This window comes from Motacilla alba, chromosome 28 (assembly GCF_015832195.1).
Source record: "Motacilla alba alba isolate MOTALB_02 chromosome 28, Motacilla_alba_V1.0_pri, whole genome shotgun sequence".
Classification (NCBI taxonomy): Eukaryota; Metazoa; Chordata; class Aves; order Passeriformes; family Motacillidae; genus Motacilla; species Motacilla alba.
The window spans coordinates 1,248,883-1,269,021 of NC_052043.1; the positions used below are offsets into that span (position 1 = coordinate 1,248,883).

General features: G+C 53.8%; 1 protein-coding gene across 16 annotated transcripts in view; it reads right to left on the reverse strand.

Annotated features, from left to right (window-relative positions):
• Positions 1–20,139, reverse strand: part of PTPRS (protein tyrosine phosphatase receptor type S) — a 150,812-nt gene that overhangs the window by 72,172 nt on the left and 58,501 nt on the right. For all 16 annotated transcript variants that reach the window (XM_038163556.1, XM_038163554.1, XM_038163553.1 and 13 more), the window contains 2 exons: positions 5,473–5,618; positions 4,456–4,597 (listed from right to left, as the gene is read on the reverse strand). In XM_038163556.1, coding sequence (XP_038019484.1) covers positions 4,456–4,597; positions 5,473–5,618 — 288 coding nt within the window. The remainder of the gene's footprint in view (positions 1–4,455; positions 4,598–5,472; positions 5,619–20,139) is intronic.

A 20,139-nucleotide genomic window follows, 5' to 3' on the forward strand; every position in this document is an offset into this window, starting at 1 on the left:
AGGTAACATTTCGGAGGGGGCAGCTTCCCTTTCCCATGGGCTCCCGTGGGACTCTGCTGAGCATCCAGAGCTGCTTCTTGTTTACCTGCTGTGATTTAAAGCCAAACATTACAAAAAAACCTAACAAACCACAGGGATCTTGCTAGAACTTTACACATTCCCACACCAGATGTGCTCTTGGAGGAAGAAATGTGTGAGGGAGATTTCAGGCTGGAATTGTTACAGAAATGTCTGAGTAGTTCATGAAAGGAAACCGAGAGGGAAACACTAGAAGCTGTGAAAGTCTGTCCAGAGCAGCCCCAGTGACAGCCCAGGAGGGAGTCCCACAGACCTGGCTGTCCCACAGCCCCTTCTCCCCCCTGCTCTGGAGAGCAGCACCCCCAGAACAGCCAGCACTGCCCAGCATGCAGCAAGGGGGGGCCAGGGCACACCAAATTCTGCTCCCTTCCCCTGAACTGGACTAATCACTGGTTTTTGTGCTGCATTTACTAATGACTCACAAGAGTAACCCCCACAGAACTCCCTCCATCAGCTTCCACAGAGCACAGAACTGAGCCAGCCTGGCCCCTGTTTGAAACCCAGCCCGTGCCTCCCACAGCTGAGCAGGGGTCCCTGTCCCTGAGCCACTCAGCTCTGACAGCACAGGAAACCCTTGACAGCCTCTCTCAGGCTACTAAAGACAGGGAGGGAAAGGATAATCTGCGTGCAGGAAGCAATAATCATCATCATATAGACACAGATGATAGAGACATAAATGTGGACACAGATGGAATCCAGGGTGGTTTGGGACAGCAGACACCTTACAGCCCAGCCCATCCCACCCTGCCATGGCAGGGACACCTTCCACTGTCCCAGGCTGCTGGTGGTGTCCCAGGGAGGTTTGGGACAGAAGAGACCTTACAGCCCATCCCACCCGACCCTGCCAGGGCAGGGACACCTTCCACTGTCCCAGGCTGCTCCAGGCCCTGTCCAGCCTGGCTGGGGACACCTCCAGGGATGGGGAGTCCACAGCCTCTCTGTCTGTGTCTATCCCAAGAGATATAGATATAAATATCCTCCTTGGGAGTGGGCAGCTTAGAGAATCTCCACCAAGTGGGGGCTGGTGTGCCTGTGCCTGCCAAGACCCTCCTTCCTGCCTAACTTACAACAAAAAACAACAGCAGCTGGAGTCAGAAGCACCAGGAAAATGCTTCCCAAACCCACTTTCTTTCTTCTTCTCTGAGCTCTGCAGGAGTCAGGGTCGCAGGCAGTCTCTCTAGCCAGCTGTGGAGAGAACAGCCAGTCTCCTGAGCCCCACCAAACTGGGATCCCTGGAGAAGCAGAGCAGGAAGGACAAGCAAGCCAGCAGAGCTGGTGTGAAGGGAGTGTGTGAGTTGAACAGTGTCCATCACAGCTCTGCTTCCCAGAAGCTCCCCAAGGTTCCCTCTCCTGCAGTTTCCTGTTTTCAAGGGAAGGCATGTGGGTTTCCACCAGGGTCTGATCCAGCAGCAATCCCGTGCACAAACAAGAGGGGTTTATGCTCAATCCCTTCAGCAGCTGCATCAGTAGGGAAGAATGTACTGTTTTCTCTTCTGAAAAGAGGAAATCTTTTCTGTGCTCTTTGCTGTTAGGAGACTGCACTGGTGTGCAGGAAATGCTGCAGTGCTGGGGCAGGAAGGTGCCCCCAGGTATGTCTGGGGTCACAGCAGCACAGGCACCAGGCTGCACAGCCAGCCCCGAGCCCCCCGTGCAGTCTGCAGCAGCTGGGCTCAGGTTCCACTCTCCAGAGCGTGCCAAGGTAACAGGTTCTGCAAATGACAGCTCCCATCCATCTCCAGGCTGTGGAGCAGCCCCCTCTCTCTGCTCAGCATCAGTTCTGCAAGTGAGAGCAGAGACAGAGAGGAGGAGGCTGAGCAGGGAGAGAAAAGACAAACAGGAGAGTGGGTGAGTGCAGAAGAGGGGAGGAACAGGAGAGGAGTAGATGCCAACATGCTCACTTTGTCATTGTGCAGATCAGTGCCTTTGGCTCGGTGCTTTTAGCTTTCCCAGCACTTAAAAAGGCAGATAAAGAGGAGACAAACTCTGCTGTGTGAGAGCTGAGGAGTGATGGGGGATGGAGTAACTCCAGCTGAGAGAGAAGGGGGAACATGCTACAAAATCTGCTTCCCCGATGCTCTTCAACATCGCCCTGGCCCACCCTGCAGGTAATTCCTGCTCCCTCAGGTTCCATGGCCAGGCACCCCCAGTGCTCCAGGAGACTCCAAAGCAGGTCCCTGACACCAGGCAAACAGAGCAGGGGGCTGTGAGAGCCAGCCACAGTCAGGATGCTCTGGTGGGCTCAGCAAAGGGTGCATTAGTCAGCAGTGGGCAGATGCAGCCCCTGTGCTGTCAGCTGTCTCTGGCTGACGTGGATGATGCTGATCCCAGAAGGAAGAGCTGCACAAGGACATGGACGAAGAGCCCTGGTCCCTCAGGATGGTCCCTGAGCTCAGTTCATCCCTAGTTCAGTCTCCACAACTCCCTGACAGGACCTTGTGGCCAGGTGGGATCGGGCTCTGCTCCCAGGCAGCCAGAGAGAGGAGCAGGAACGGCTCAGGCTGGGCCAGGGGAGGCTCAGGGTGGACACCAGCAGGAATTTCCCCATGGAAAGGGTGGTCAGGGGGGCAGGGGCTGCCCAGGGAGGTTTGGAGTGCCCATCCCTTCCCAAGGAACAACTGGACATGGCCCTCAGTGCTCCGGGTGAGGGACAAGGAGGGCATGGGTCAAAGGTTGGGCTTGGTGACCTTGGAGGTCTTCCCAACCTTGATGATTCAGAGGTACAATGATCCCACACCCTGCAGCTCTCTGCTGGTGGGCAGTGCATTAAAACCACTGAAGGCAGCTGGAGGAGAACCTTCCCCTGCCACTGCTCGTAGCTAAATTCAAGGGGTACAAGCTCTGAATATGACTGCAGGGGCCCTTCTCCCAGACTGTCACAGCTCCAAAGGAATTCATGGAATAAGTGTGAAGAAGGAGGCTCCCACCCTCTGGGATAACCACAGTTAGACACACTCCTGTCACACTGCACCGTTCCAAGCTCCTGACAGCTCCATCCCACCACCTTCCTCCAACAGAAGGTTAAATGCCACGCCAGGCACAGGAGCTGCACACACTTCTAAGTCACCTACACAAATCTGTCAGGCATGACTGGACCACGGGCCCCCACGCTGCCAGGCAGCCAAAATCCTGACAGCACAGAGCCCAGGCAGGGATATTCCCAGCTGGAGAGGGAGCCTGGGGGCTCTGCCTTGTGCCCCTCGTGTCTGGTGTGAATTCCCTGCTGCACTCTGGGGAGTCCCACACCAATTTTGCTGCGCACTGCGAAGGACGTGCTCGCTGCCGGTTCAAACATAAATATCCAGAAGGATCTGAGCTGCTCCTGGAGGGAACGCTGGAATTGCTGAAGGAAAAACAACTGGCCCATAGGCAGAGCTACCCCTTGGCCCTGTGGGGCTCCTGCCTGGAGCTCCTGGAATTGTTCTTAGTTTCGTTCACTGCAGAGAGAAGGGCTTTTACTGCTGCTGCTACTCAAACACCCGTGGCTTCATCCACAGCCAAGCTAAATTCCCCTTGGGGGCTCTCAGGCAGTTATCCACCACCCCATTCCCACCAGGATCACCTGCACTGCCCTGTGCTTTGAGCAGAGAACATCACTGATGGGTGCTCCAAACCCTGAAATGGGTCAATTTTAGCACCCAGCACTTCCCACGGTGATCTCAGGGATCTCCAGGGCAATAACAGCAAACATCCAGAGGCATCCAGAGCAACAGCAGATTGCTCCCTCCCCCACATCCAGTTCAGGGAGCATATTTCAAGCAGATGACATGAGGGAGGCATCCATGTAAACATCCTCTGTAACGGGGACAAGTGGGAAAAAGAACCAGAACAAAATGGAGAATGGAATTGTTCTCTTGGAGAGTGCACAGAGCCAAGGACCTCTGGGAAGAGGGGAGAAGCCCAGAAAGGCACAACAGGCATCCTGCACAAGGAAAAACGTTTGTACTGCCCTGCCACCAAATGTGTGAAAGCCCATGCAGATCCAGAATACCTTAACCCCAGCCCATGAAGTGATTCCTCAGGGAGGGTTCTCCTGCAGCTACATTTCTGTGTGTGTAACGGGGAGCTCCTGGGGCTGCTCCTAAATCTGGGGAAGGAATTTTTGGAGGGGAGGAAGATCATCAGAGTCACAGGATAATTGAGGTTGGAAGGAACCCCAGCACATCATCAGTCAAACCTCCTGAAGTGAGGCTCAGCTCTGTTCCTTACACAGCACTTTTATGCCTCTCTGGGGTAAGAACAGCAAACACTGTCTGGCTCTGTGCACTCACCTGATGGGTCAGAACAAACCCAACCAAACCCAACCAAACCCAGGAGGGTTTTGTACCTCAGCCATGGAGTTTTGAGAGCCTTCCCAGCCAGCTGGGCCAGGTTCCTTACCTCGGAGGACGGTGAGCTTGGCGTGGACAGTGACCTCCCCATGAGGGTTCTGAGCCACACACTCGTAAATGTTCTCGTCCCGGGGGGTCCTCAGGGGCTGGATCCTCAGAACAGCACCTGCACTTTCATCAAATTCAATGGTCTGGGGGGCAGAGAGACACACACAGGGTCAGGGTCCTGGCCTTGCTGCTTCTGAGGAGACACCAGACACGCACACCCACGGCAAAGCCTGCAGCTGCCCCTCAGCCCCCCACGGCCCCACCACGGCCAGCCTGGCTCTCCAGCCAGCTCCAGGTGACACAGCTGCCACGGCCAGACCCTGCCAGCGACCACTGACCCACCAAACCCCCAGGGTGCATCTCAAAGGCTCTGAAAGAACAAGCCACGGTGATGGGGTGCGGGGTGGGTGTTCAGAGGACCAAACAGACCAAAGGAAAACAAAATAAAAATGGACCCCTGCCTTGTTCCTCCATCTGCAGGGGCAGCTGACACCACAAAGCTCCTCTGAGCACGCAGCTGCCTGGCAGGGCTGAGTCCCACAGCAAATTCCACAGGATGACCTCCAGTCCTTGCTGCTCTGCTCTCATTTCTATCTAAACAATGCCAATTGCTTGGGTCTGGTTGCCAACAACTGCAGTGTTTACTCCAGACTGTCCCAGGATTAGAATGCTGAGCCACAGATGGGTATGAAAGGTAATTTACAGAGCTGAAGTACCTCCAGCTTAGTTGGGGTTTCTTAGGAAAGCAGGAAGTTGTATTATATCCCAGGAAGAGGAAAAACCCAACAAAATAAAAAAAAATCTTCAATAACATAATTGAGCCAAGTTCTCTCCTGCTTTGGAACAAACCCAGCTGTTGACATGGCCAAGAGCTTGCATTTCTCTCCTCCTGCTGCTAAAACTCCTCCCCTTCCAAATTTCCCTTTATTATCAGGTCTGAGGGAGGCGAAGAGGAGCAGGGGCTGCTTTGTGTCAGCCTCTCTTCCCCGAGACACCAGATTTCAGGGACATCTCTTACCTCAAACCTCTGAGAGTTCACTTTCTTCCCTTTCTTGTTCCAGGTGACCCTTGGCTTTGGGTCTCCAGTGGCTTGGCACACGAAGGAGGCCACCCCTCCTGACACACCAATTTGGTCCACGGGCTTTTTAATGAACACAGGGGGACCTTGAGGACAAAAAGGAAACATCATCAGTGGCAGTCGCAAAGACAAACTCTAATAAACACGGTTTGTAATTAATAGCAGTGGTGTTGCTGCTATTCTTAATGATCCAGTTGAAATTAAACCTCTTGGCCTTTTTCAGAGCAGCCTTTACCTCCACTCTACATATGAAGTAGCTCCAGCAGAAAATGATTAAGGGCCTGATCCTACAAAGAGATTTCAGTGTTGCAAAACCTCTTTTACTCCTGAAAAGTGGACTTTTAAATTGTTTTGTACAGGGGAAATTGCCCTTGCAAAAGCCATCTAATGAACATCACCAAAAGCTGGTAGAGCTGAAAACAACCCTTAGAAACAGTGAACTGCACTTCCCAGCTCCTTGGAGATGACCAAAACACCAAGGAACAGGAGAGATTTACAGGAACACAGCCAGGGAAGGGGAGAAGGTGGGAGAAGGACCATGAAATAGGTGGAGCAGGAGCTGGCACACTGATCCTGAGCACAGTGGTGTGAAAGAGGCTGATTCCAGTGGCTTTCGGATGTGGAATGCCCTTGGTTGTGGCACCTCTGCTTTCACCTGCAAGTCACAGGTACGTTTACACAGTGACCCTCAGAAAATCTGATGGGACACAGCCCAGAGCCCAGAGCTGTGACCAGGTCAGAACCACCCAGGTCAGACCCAGGAGCAGAGCCCTCCTGCTCCTGCAGCTCCCCTTCCCCTCTGCTCAGCACCAGACTCCCAGGAAAGACATGGAATTCCTGCTGCTCCAGGAGGGAGCCACGGTCCCCTCCAACCTCCTCCCAGAGCCAGCAGCAGTGCAGCAGTGCCTCAATGTACACTCCGGCTGTGCTTGAGCCAGCCCAGGCCCGAAGAACAGCACCTGAGCCCAGAGCATCTCTGTCTCAGCCCCTCCCTGGTTCCAACCATGTCCCACTGCCTTCAGAGCACCTCTGCAAGGGTGGCAGAGGCTGGGGTGGGCTCTCTGAGGGGCCAAGGGGCTGCTCACGAGGGGAAGCCAAGGCCAGCAGCGTTTGTGCAGAGCCCACATTGCCCCCACCCTCTGGGAATCCTCCTTCCGTGCTCTAACCTGCTTTCCTTGAGCGGCTGCCTCCCATCTAGTTAGTTTAAAATTTATTGAAATATTTAAATCACAAGGCCACAGCTGTCTTCAAATAAAATCACTCAGATCATAAAGTTGCCGTCTGTTTTCCCGAGAAAAGCAGAGCACGTGACTCTGCAATGTGAGTGTCTCTCCCTTCATACTCGGGGGGCTACAGAATTGATGACAAGATGCAAACAGCCTCCCCCGGGGCTCGACAGGGGGCAAATGGGAGCCGGGGAGAAGCCTCCAGGGTCTTTTAGGGGTCAAAAGACAAAAGGAGGCCTTCTCCCCTTCCCTGCCTGGCGTGGCCAGCAGTATCTAAATAAAAGGCACCGAGCAAGCTCATGTGATGCAATCAAGCATTTGTTTCCATGCTGGAGGTAAATACAATTTGCTGGAGCTGTTTACGTCGCAGCGAACGCCGTGTGTACAAAGCACTGCATTTATAAATATCCAAATCTATATTTAGAGGTCAGAGTCTTCTTTGCAATGTTACAGCTAAAGGTTATCGAGCAAGTCCCACTGGAGGAACTGGCACTGGGGGATCTGTCTTCCATCTGAGAAAGGTAAAACCCAAACTTTGCTGCAGGCTAAGATATAAATGCTCACTCTGCCCCTGACTTCCTTCCTGCCCTCACCTCCGCTCGATAGCTGAACGGTTTGCACCAGTCAATTCTGAAGGTACAGCTAAAAACATCCAGGGCTTTTAAGAACACTTTATTGATGCAAGTTCATTTCCTAAAATAAAAGCCCCTAATAAACCTTAATGTCACGTATACATTTAAATGGGAGCGGGCTGCATGATGAGAGCTGAGACGAGGAGAAAAACAAGGTTCTATTTCCGTCCTGAAGAACGGGATGGTGCTCCAAAACCCCCTGGATTTGGAGCCATGGCCCAGCCTCCCTTTCTGGGGTCCTGAGCTGCCTCAGGGTGGGGAGCTGAGCTGTCTGTGCTTGGGGCTTTTCCCGAGCCCCTGCAATTCCCAGCTGCCTACAAAGGACTCAAGGAACCAAACCTCCTCCTCCCCCAGCCCACGGGTGAGGGCTGCACAGCCAGGCAGCTCCTCACCAAACACAAAGATGCTGCTGCCTCCTCTCCCCTGTGACACCCAAGCAGGCAAAGCCATTCGAGCACAGTCGTGTAAAAACCACCCAACACCTCCCTGGAAGGATACAGGGATGACACAACAGGCTGAGAGCTTGGCAGCAGGGCAGCTGGAGAGATGTGGCAGCGGGCAGAGGAGGGGACAGCTCAGCCCTCACAGCCAGTGTCCCTCAGGAAGGGCTGCCACGCTGAATGGGGGTGATGGACGAGCAGCGAGGGAGACAGCCCGGCCACCATATGCCTGTCTGAGACATCAAACACCAGAGACAGGGAGAGAAAGGCATGGAGAACCCAGAGGTGCTTTGAGGGCTGGGACAGAGGCAGGAGAACAAAGGAGCTTCACATATCTGAGCTGACAGCTGACGGCAGCAGGGGGAGAAGAAGGAAGAGCCAGTTTTGGGTGGGCACCACGTCCCTGCCCTGCCCTCCCCACGCCTGCACGGAGCTGGCTGCTCTCCTGTGGCACCGTGGCAGGGTTATGGAGAGAGCCTGGGCAGGAACTGAGGCTCCCTGACACACCCCGGGGCAGGAGCAGCTTTCTCCACAGCACCCCAGAACTGCTGCTCCCTCCTGAGCTCCACCTGAGCTTTGGGGCAGTCCAAAGCAGAAAGCTGCTCCCACAGATTTGGGCCCATGTCCCCTGCCACTCGCCTCACAGATGGGGACATATCCCCTGCCACTCTCCTCCTGGCCCCACAGGTGTCACAGAACAGGCTGCAGGATGGTCAGTGTCTTTGCCCCAGTGTGTGTGGCACTGTCCCTCTGTCCCCCAGGCTCTCCTGAGGGGGCTGCAGAGGCGCCTCTGCATCCCCCTGACCCCCAATCCAGCTCCCTGCCCTCGTCGCCAGCCCCACAGCAGGGACCTGGGGCTGGCTGCAGATGACAAACCTCACCTGTGTGCTTCACGTGCCCCTGCTCCTGCCACCCCCAGGAGAGCACCTCCACAATGGGCTGCCCACGAAGGCAAACCCCCTTGTTTTCCAGCTGGCCTCAGCTCAGAGCAGCAGGAGCCTGCCTGAAAGGGCCCCTCGCCCACAGCAGCAGCAATCCACGGAGACAAAAGAAGGGCAGGCACAAAACACGTCTTTCAGAGGGTTTTTTTTCCCATTCTTGGAGCCCCGGTGCCTGCTGGCAGCTCTGTGGAAGCCCACGCGCCCGTCCTGCCGACCCACGCAGAGCTGCAGCTCCTCCTGGCCCGTGACTAACCCTCATCATCCCACAGGGACGGGGCAGGCTCTGCCCTGGCCCCAGAGTGCCCCAGAGCTGAAGCTGCAGCAAGGGCACGGCAGGAAGGCCATTTTCCTGCTGCCTGGTGGGCTCCCTGCACACAGCACAGCCTCCTCCTGCTCATCCTTCCCATTCCATCCCCAACAAACAGCCCCGGGGGGCTCAGCCCCACATTCCCCATGGAGCTGCACACCTGGGAGCGTGCCCCATGCTGCAGGAGAGGCAGAGACAACCTCTATCCTCACCCAAAAGCATTCAGCAGAAGGAAATTCACCATTTTGTGCACACACACAGAGACAGACGTGCAGCTCCACCTTTGAGAGCAGAGGTAGAAGATGAGACCACGAAGCCACTCGCGGGTAATGCTATTTTGCTTTTAGTTGCACAAGCCTGCGAGCTGTTCCGGGCTCCAGCTCATTCCCATAGTTGGGATTCTGGCTCTGGAGCAAGCCAGGCTGACCTTGGGCTCGCCCTTCCCACAGCCACACGTGGCGGGGAGGTGACAGCCCTCATCTCTCACACCTGCCTGTCTGTCCCGCTCCAGACACCACACGCAGCTCGGGGCTGGGAACAGACCTGCTCGACACTCAGCACCCCAGGTGGCACCCAGCACAGCTGCAGCCTTGGAAGACTGAGAGGAAAACAAAACAACCACAGAAACCTCACCGAGAGAACTCAGAGACCTTCCCCAAGAGGTGCTTCTTGGGGGTAGAAGACAAAAATTGAAATTCTTCTGGAATTTCCCAATAACCAAGCCATGTCAGCTGCAATGAGACATCTCTCCCTGTTATTTCTCACCTCCTGCTAACTTCCAGAGCAACTTGGAGCAAATTTGATGGCCTTCCCACTGCCGTGCACAGGAATAAACCCCCCTTCTCCTCCTCTTCCTCCTCCCTCTTCCCTTTGACTTCTGGGCTGGAGCTTTCTGCTGTTCTAGTGGAACTCCATCTCCCTTTTCCACACCTGCTGGTGGGCTCCCAGATGGAGAACGAGCCCAAGGTGCTCCACAGCCTCAGCCCTGGGCAGCTGTGCTTTGAACTCCTGTCCAGGAAGAGGCTGGGGTCCAGCCATGCTCCCAGGGTTTGTCCCAGGGATTGTCCCAGGGTTTGTCCAAGGGATTGTCCCAGGGTTTGTCCAAGGGTTTGTCCCAGGGTTTATCCCAGGGTTTGTCCCAGGGATTGTCCCAGAGCTTGTCTGCTGCTTCAGGGAGCATTTTTACACACGGCTGCCGCTGTGGTCTGCCTGTCCATGGAGCTCCACGCCCTGAACTGGAGCACGGGGGACAGCCAGAGGAGCAGCTCTGTCACCCCAGGGGACAGGGAGGTGAAATGGGGAGCACAAGGATGGCAGAACCAGTGGGAATGAGAAGACATCAGCAGGGAAAATGGCACAGAGTGGGATTCTTGGGACTTGGATGATCCTCGTGGGCCCCTCCACGATTCTGTGCAAGAGAATTGGAGCAAGCTGGAGAGGAGGGAGGTGCTCAGAGCCAGAGCAAGGAAGCGAAGATGAGATGGAGGAGACAAACCACAGAGCAGATGAAAACAGGAGAGAGCAGCCAAATTTGAGACAGATGGAGAGTGGGGAGCAGGGATGTGCTGTTTGGAATGGGTCTGTGCTCCACACAGCGGCGTTGGGGAGCGGGGGAGCTGCAGACAGGGACAAGGAACAGAGCTCCACAATTCACATTTTCCTTCAGGACAAGTGGGAAAGCTGCAAACTGGGAGAAGGACTGGGGAGGAGTCTTTGTGGAAATACTCCACAGGATTGAGGACACTCCTTGGAGAGGTCCTGCAGACACTCCAGACCTCATGAAATCCAGGGTTTTACTGACAGGTTTTGCACTTTTTCCTTCTGAGGGCTGTGTCTCAGTGGCTCCCAAATAAAATTAAAATGAGGGTTTTCTGACAGAACAAACAAACAGCGAGTGAATTATATTCCATTTCCCCGTCAATAACTTCTCCCCAGCCCAGTCGTCTTATCATCATAAAAAGTCCATTAAGCAGTAATTGGGGAGGCAGGGGAAGGCAGGGCTGGCCCCGGGAACAGGAGCACGCTCGCTCCCCAACTGGCCTTTTCTGGGAAGGCAGACAGGATAATTATAGGCTTCAGATGGAGACTTCCTCTTACTGTCAGCAGCTCTTGGCTCCCTTCAGGGAGATGGCACTGGCAAGGTTGGGCAGAGGAGGGTAAAAAAAGATTGAGGATGTTTTTTTAGAAGTGAAATGCTTCCACCTGGCTATTCCCCTGCTGCTGAGCCACCAAAGCCCTTACCTGCCTCGGAAAAGCTGGGTTACCACAGGATGCAGCCTGCTCCCCTGTGGGCAGGGGGAATGTCACTTGGAGGATTACCCCCTCTCCTTTCCTGCAAGGCCCCAGAGGAGGAAGGACAGCAGTGAAGGATGGCACAGGAGTTAACACATACAGAAAATGGTGAGGAAGATGAAGAAGTCCCTTAGTACACCTTTGCTACACAAGTCCAACAGCCCCAGCCCCTGTGCCAGCTCCCCCTTCTCCCTGTGGCTGCCCTGAGGCAGCACATGCCAGGCTGCTCTCACATGAGGAGGGTGATTTGGGGATCTGGCACATCCACACAGCTTCAAGCTCCTGCCTGCAGGGCACTGGGATCCAGACCCTTTGGAAGGGAGGGATGAGCCTGCAGCACTGAGGCAGGAGGAGACTGAGGCTACCAAAAATCTGTTCCTACTTCTGACATCCAAGGTGAGAAAAACCACGTTATCCTGCCTGCTGGAGGGGAAGCATAATCCTTCCCCCTGGTCTGTTTAAACTGCTGGTTTTCAGGGACGGGGCTGTTCCTTATCACATGGCAGCAGCAGCTGGGATGAAGTCATCCCGTTCTGACAGGACTCCCCCAGGCTCCCACCGCACATCCCTGTGCATGGAAAGGATCCACCTCTCCCCATGGCTGGGAGGAGTCCCAGCTCCAGTGACTGGCACCTTGCTACAGCCCGGGAGAACATTCCTCCAGCCGTGATTGATGCTCAGGGCACGTGGAGTGACACACACAGGGATGCAAACAGCTGGATGGGACAGGACAGGGAGTTGCGTGGCCATTCCACAAAGCTCCTCCTCCCCTGCCTCAGTTTCCCCACCTCCCATCCCACTGGGAGCAGGCAGGTGCCCCAGCTGCTGATCTCTGCTTCCACCCTCTCCTGGCACCCACCAACCCGAGGGCCAAGGAGTAACTGGGTGGGAATGCAAGTGGGCCTCTGGCCAGGATCCTCCTTCCCCTGCTGGCACTACAGGAGCTGCAGGAGAGGAGCACTGCTGCAATGGAGGATGGCAGCCTGGGATCCACAGAATTCCCAGAATCACTGGGCTGGAAGAGACCCTAAAGATCATGGAGTCCACCCCAGCCCCAGCACCTCACCTGAGCCCTGGCACCCAGTGCCACATCCAGGCTTTGTTAAACACACCCAGGGGTGGTGACTCCACCACCTCCCCAGGCAGCCATTCCAGAACTTTGTCACTCCTTCTGTAGAAAACTTTTTCCCAATGTCCAACCTAAATTTCCCTTGATCAGGAAGCTCCAGCAGGCACAGGAGCATGGCCAGCCAGGACCCCGGGGGTACGCGGGTGCTTTCCATCAGCTGGAGCAGCATCTCACCCCAGATCTGTCCACACATCCCATAACAAGGCTTAACAACCCAGAGCAGAGCCAGAGACCCAAGGAGCTGTCCTGGCAGCTTAATGAGGGCCCCTTGTCCATCAATGACAGCAATCCCAGGTTGTTAGCAAGCAGAAGCTTGAGGCAGGGAGCTCTGCCTGCCCTTGCCATATCGCTGAGACAGCTTCTCCTCCAGCCATGTCATTGATATTGGCATCCTGGGGCAGCCTGATTCACCACCCACCTAGAAAAGACCCAGCTAAAAAGGGTTTGGCTCTTTGCTCAACCTCCACTGCTCTGTTTGAGTCACTGAAGAACCAGAGTCCACAGGGGATACCAGAACATGGAAAAACATTTCCTGTGGGACAATCTGCAAGAAGCAAAAGCTTAACGAGCCCAGATGCAGCTGCCAGGGGGCAATGCCATCTCAATCCAGCCCAGCCGTGGTCCTGTGCCACTGCAAAGTGACAGCAGAGTCAGCAGCAAGGGGAAAACAAACTGCTACGGCTCCTGCAGCTCGTGGTCCTGCCGAGGACAGAGCCCACGGATGAGGTCTGGGAGATCAGCTCCACGCCCTGGTCAGGGAGAGCACACAGAGCTCTGAGCCTGAAAACACCCAGGGAATCCTGCAAACACCCAGGGAAATCCTGCAAACACCCAGGAAATCCTGCAAACACCCAGGGAATCCTGCCTTGCACCTCCAGCTCAGCAGGGCTGCAGGCACCACAGGGTGACCCCAGCCAAGACCGGGCACCTCACACGGGCACGTGGGGATCTTCTGGGGATGAAAGGCACACCAGGCAAATAAAATATGTCTGATAAAGCTCTGCTCTCTTACTCTGTAAATAAAAGCTGTATTACTTCCACTTACTGCTCCTTTCCTTCAGGCAAGAGAAGGAGTCTACAGAAACAGGGCAAGGTGCAATTCCTAGAGCCCAGAACTCGGGTGTTTTCAAAAGATTATGACACCATTCCTATCCAACCTCTGGTGAGAGACTTAAGCCCATATTTTCCATGGAACAAAAGGAAATTCTGGATATACAAGCTTGAAACACCTGGGTCTAAACAGTCTATTCTGAGCCTGCACTGCTTATTGAAACTGGGATGTCGAGGAGCTTGGGACAGGAGATCTCAAAAATGAGAAAGCCAGACCTAATAAAGCCATGACTAATTCATGAGCACAACCTCCAACAGTGGTGAACTTCGACTCTTACCACACGAGTCGTTACAATTTCTGTCTCTGAACCACACTACTCACCATTCAGATTTGTAGTGGGAACATCAACACAAAAGAATCCAAAAAAAAAGAGACTTCAACAGCAGTGCTGAGAACTGACAGCAGTGGGAATGTGATGAATTCAGCTTTGGGACACCAGAGACCCAGTGAGCCAGAAGAACAGAGCAAGATGTGAATGAGACATGGAAACATGGAAAAGCAGCAGCGACGCCTTCAATTCTTTTGTCAAAGACAGCAATTGAGGAGGGTGAGCTTTTCTGGAGTAGGACAGCTCCTGTTCATGTTTGACACCTGTCAAGGGATGGTTTCTTACCAGGAGGCTGTCCTGCAGCCCTTCCAGGCACCAGAAGAAGATCCCTCTCCCTTTCATTGCCTCAAGTGGCAGCTACTGGAATTAATCACAATTAGCAGATCCTGGAAGAAAAGGGGTGTATCATAGCACTCATACAGCAAAAAACCCACAAAAGCCCTCAAAAGCAAGCAGATCCTCCCCAAGCAGACAGATAAAGGGAAATGAGAGCTGGAGGATCTTCCTGGCTGCCTGGGAGATCACTGGAGCCAGTCTCAAGGTGATCTTTAAGAGCTGAACTGGAAAAAACCTTACACCATCTTTTCAGAAATTCATCCAAACAAATCAAAGTCCAGGCTAAAGATTTGTAAGATCTGTTGGCATTCCTAGCAGCACGCTCAGACTAATTTATAAATAAATCCATGGATTCCAACAGAGGTGAGGGAGGATGAAGACACAGTCAAATTAATTTGACTTTATTAATTAAAAAAACCACCAAGTTTCATCACCCCACCACTCTTTAGAGGTTGTGTGAGAGTGGGGGGAGCTATGCTCATTAATTATGCAGAAAATGCAAAACTATCATCCTCTGAATGAGTTTAAAATAAGGAGAAACCCTTTCAGAATGGGGAGAAATTACTCCCCAAGGCAGCTGAAATTTCTCTTGCAACTTCAAAGGACAATAAATTATTCAAATCACTCGCGCCACTCGCACGCTCTCTCACTCTCTCCCCTTCTCAATTTTATGCTCCTGAGTCAATTAAAGATTTGGAGGACTCGGAGAAACTTTGTAGAATGCTAAACCAGTTGCAGCTCCTTCTATTTATTTATTTTTTTCTTCTTTAAAGCTTTGCTTTTCCTCTCGGCCTCAAAAGGAAACAGAAATGACTCCGTGCGCGGCAGATGAAACGAGCAGCGCCCGTTTCCACCGCGCTCGCGCGGAACGTTTCATGTCTGCATCCACCAGGATGGGACACGCTCAGGGCTCTCTGTGCAGCCTTTCTGTGAAAACAGGTCAGCCCAGAGTCCCTCCTGTCAACGCCTTAAATCATTCATCCCAATATCCCCTTTCAAAGTCAAAGCAGCAGACATCCAAAATATATTTCTGCTGCTCTCTCCTGGGGTCGGGGCGAGCCGCGGTCGCTGCCACATCCCTCAGCTCTCTGTCCCTGGGCTCTGCTGCCAAACCCCACACACGCTGCTCAGGGGCTGCAGGAGGAGAGCCCAGGCTGCTGGACCAAACTAGGGCTGGGGCTCATCAGACTGGGCACCACAGCAAGAGAAGCCCTTGCTCAAAAAAGCCAGTGGAGGCAAGGAAGAGGAGGGTGGGAAGGTGCAGTCACAGAGTGAGGATGCTCCCGACTCCCTGGCCTGCAGCCCGTGCCCTGGTTACCTCCTTGCACACAGCAGATGGTGGAAAACGTGACTGTTTCCATGAACTTTAACAATCCCCAAAAAATTAAAGGCAGCTGCAGTGCACAGAACATCACAGCTTTCTAAGGTGGGAACTGGGACCAATTATGTTGCAAGAGAACATCCTTGACTGGAGGGGAAGAGTGGCACAGAGTAAATAAAACTGTTCTTGGGAGATTGTGTCTCACAGGCCAGCTCGAGCCCAGATTCCATCCCACGCATGGAGGAATGACATTCCTCTGGTCGGGCGTCCTTGAAACACACCGCCTGCCTTCTAAGAATAATATTGGGCTTGCCAGGCCGCAAAAGGGAGGAATCCCTCACGGATTCCCTGTAGTGACCCAGGAGATTCGTACCGAGTTGGTCTTGAAAAGACACAAGCACGGAGACCCTGCCAGGCAGAGGAAAAGCCAACGTGAGCCAGGGCCTGGGAGAGGCTCCAGAAGGATCCTGTCCTTCCTGGCAGCAAGTGCAAGAAGTGCTGGTGTGCAAGGGACAACCGAGGGGAAGAGTCATGAAGAAAGAACTCTCGGCTTCTTGGCAAAGCCTGACACAGAGGAACAGACCCAGTTTTGGCATGCAGGTATGAAGACAGACATTTCCTCCATCCCAATCCTCTGCGGGTGACATTTTCACACAAGCCACTTGTTTACACAACAAACAGATGCTCTTTTCCCCTAACTTAACCATCTAATGAAGCTGAGCAGAAAGAGCCTCTGGCTGGGAAAAGATCCCTCACCAGGAGACACCCATGGCTGGGTCTCAAACACCGTGGCTGCTGCTGTCCCCAGGTGCTCCTCAGCAGAGATTAACCTAACGAGCATTCCCAGCGTGGGGCACAGCTGAGACCTGGGAAGGGACAGCCCCCCCTGCCCCCAAGGAAGCTCTTTCAACACATGATTTATTTCCTCTCTGGGTCCTACCGAAGACACAAACTTTCCAATTTGAGTTATCTTAAAAAAAAAAAAAAGATACATCACTTGATCCAGTCAGGCAAGGTTTAATTTAATCAGGCACTTAAACAAGGTGACTTAGAAGCTTAATTCAGTGTCCTTGAGTGAGACAACAACCAGTCCAGAACCCTGAGCAAGATCACAGCTGGCACATGGAGAAGGCAGTGATGGGAAGGGCAGTGCAGCAACAAGGACAGGGAGGTGTCCCCTGCCTACAAAGGCAACTGGTGCACGTGGAACAGGAGCAGCAGGTGGATCTGGGCAGGGAAGCAGTGATCTCCACCTTTTCAGGATTCCGCTGCTGTCCCCTCTCTCAGACTCCACTCAACCGACCACAAAACCTCCTCCATGCTCCCACTTGAAATCTGTGAATTCTGCTCGCCCTCCAGCCCACCCCCAAGGGGGAAAAGCCTTTCTGCAGCATCTCCCTGGCTCCTCAGCCCCTGCAGGTTCCCTGTCCTTTTGGGGGTCCACAATCAGGGTCTGTGCCTGTGGGACAGCTCAGCCTCACCACACTGGGACACCTTCCCTCCCTTGGGGCAGCACTGCTGGGCTGTCCTGGATCCATCTCCAGCACTTCCAACTGGAGCAGCTTCCCCCACCACGCAGAGATTCCCTTCCCACTGATGTCAGCTTTACGTGGCCATCAATCCTAAGATGGAGCCTCCTTGGTTTTTGCTCCCATCTCACTGACAGCTGCTGTCTTGGCCAGCAGCAGATCCAAGCCTGGGCTGCAGAGCCAAAAGCTGTGAGCTGTGCAGCAGGGGCTAATCCTGCTGGGAGGGGCTGCTCAGGACAGGAGGCAGATACACCTGGAAGTGGTGGGATCTGGATCCCAGCGAGCCAAGCCGTGCTGCCAGCCACCAGCTCCTGCCCCTGCTGGCACAGAGCACACCCCTTCCACGCCACACGCCTTTAACAGGGAGCAGCTCCCCAAACACAGCCTGAACACGGAGCTGGAGCAGCCCCACTGCCATCCCAGCACAGCTTTTCCATCATCTCGGAGTCTCACGTGGTGCAAACCTGGCTGCTGCCTCTGCTGGCCCCGGGGATGCTCACAGAGCCCCCCTCACATGCACCTCCCATGAATTACTGTGTTCTGCAAATTAATGATGGAGCAAGGGCAATTAAAAGGGAAGAAAGCCAGGGTAATGCATCATAAAAGGGGCTTTATTCTTTTATTTTGTCAATTGCAATTTAGATTTAATTATTTATGGTAATACTTCAGAGTGTGCTAGTAAGGCTTCTATAGGGTGATTTATAAAAGGAAGGAAATGTAAGTAATAAGTAATGTTCCCTGCCCTTAAATCTTTGCTGGGGTGGAGAGAGCCACGCACCAGCCTTCTGTGTATGCAAAGTGCCAATTAGCAAAGTGCTATTGTAAAACACAAAGGTTTAATCAATGAGAAAAATCCACTTGAAAACAGCGAGCGTGCTGATTCCAGTCAGAAAAATGGCCACATTTCCATGCAGTAAATGGCTTTTTATGTGCAACTGAGGAGCACTTGGAGGGGGCACGTGGTTCCTTCGGGTGGCAGAGGGACCTGACCACTGCCCTGGGCCAAAAGCAGCTGTGCCCTGCACAGCTGGGCAGGAGCAGCAGAATCAGAGGTTTTAGGGTGCCCACCATGGAGGCTTTATGGTTCAGGCTGTGTGAACAGGGAACAGCAAGGCTTGGTGCTGTGCCCGGGTCCATCAGCAATTTGGGAGCTATTCCTCCCCCCAGACTCATCTCCAGGCCTCATCTGTCTCTGCTGCCTGGTTCCTCTCAGCTCCAAGGGGCACATTTGGCTGTGCAGCTCCTGGGGAGGCCTCCCCTAACTTCCTGCAGCCATGCCAATTCATGGTACTCACACAAACAGCAGAACTCTTCAGGAAAGGATAATACTTCCCATTTAATGACACCACTGCAAATAATCATGGAATCAGTAATTTCCAGTTCCGTGGCTGCCTTTGACCATATGGAAGAAACAAAGAAAATGTCCAATTCAACCAAAGAAAAAAGAGAAAGAGCATGTCTGTGTCACACCTTTCAATTATTGTTCTCTTCAGCTTCCCAAGGAGGAACAGCGGGCAGAAAGTGGTGTGGTGCTTTGGATTTTTAATTTAAATGGCAGTTTCCTTTAAATAGAATGCTCCTGCCACAGAAAGATTTAAATCACTGACTGAGATCAATTAGCCTCGGAAACAAGGGAAGTATTTTAATGGTCCTTTGATTGCAGAGGCCACAGCTCCTCCAGAGCTGCACTGGGAGAGGAGGCAAGTCCCAGCTCAGCCCAGCTCTGCTGCACTGGGATCTGCTCCCTGCCAAGCTGGGAGGTGATGCCCTCCAAATCCACAATCCCAGGGGTTTCCCATCCCCAGCGTGGGCTTCCCGTGGCAGGAGGGGCACCAGCAGCCTGTGCCCGGGGGGCTGCAGGGCCTGGGTGAACCAGGGCAGGAAACGGGGTCAGCGCCGTGGCCAAATGGAAGCTGGCCAAGGGATTAGGGGAATGTGACAGAGCCCGGGGCCATCTGATGGAGAGGACATTGTCAGAGCAGGGACAGCTCCTCACACAGCTCACAGCTGTGACACACAAAGCTGTTTGCTGTTTGCAGGGCTCAGTGGGGAGCAGCACGGCCAGCTCGGGTGCCGCTGGCTGAAATGGGATCGCCCAGGATTCAGGAGCCCCTCCAAAGGCAGGAGCCATCCCCTCACTGCCCACTCGTCCTCACCAGGCTGAGAGCAACAGCTCCAGAGCCACTCAGACAGCTGGAGCCAGGGAGCACCCCCAGGGGCACAGGGCAGGGAGCTGCTGCATGCTCCACAGGTCGAGAGCAGACTCAACAGCTGGCCCAACATCTGCACAGCAAGCAGGTAAGAGCAGCCCCGTCCCAGCAACCTGCAAAGCTCCTGCACGGACATCTGTGAGCAGCCAGAGGGGAAAAAGCACAAATCCTCACAGTTCAGGATCCAAGGACACTGCAGAAATACAGAAGAGAGAAACTTGGCTGCAAGCAGCAAGGTGCCTGCAGAGCAGGGACAGATTTCAGCAGGGCTCAGGCCACACCACTGGTGCAGTCTGTGTCTGAGCAGCAGCAAAAGGTGTTGGTCACATTTCCCCCAAAAGGGCTCTGTAGCAGTCAGACAGCACGTGGGATCTCCCAGCTCTGCTGGAATCTCTGAGCAAACCTCACCCCAAAGATGAGGGACAGACAAGATGTTTGCTCCTTCCCAGGAAAATGAAAACCACAAGAGAACTGAGGTCACTCAGCCAGGGCTTGGAGGAGCCTTGATTCTGCCATGTCCCTCTCAGCACAGAGCACACAGGCCTCGCTGTGCACTCAGAATTCAAATGGACCCCAGTTTTCACAGGCACTCAGGTATCAGTTGGGCTCTCCTCACACAGAGAGGCTGTAGAGCTGCAGAACACCTGAGCTCTCCATCCACGCCTGCAGAGCTGCAGTTTGCTTTGCAAACTGATTTTGCCAGGCGTTGTTACAGGAAACCAGTGGCAAGAACAAGACCCTGGAGCCCTGACTCCAGATTTCCCGCTGATTCCCCACTCCTGACTCCACTGCAGCAAGAGCCAGG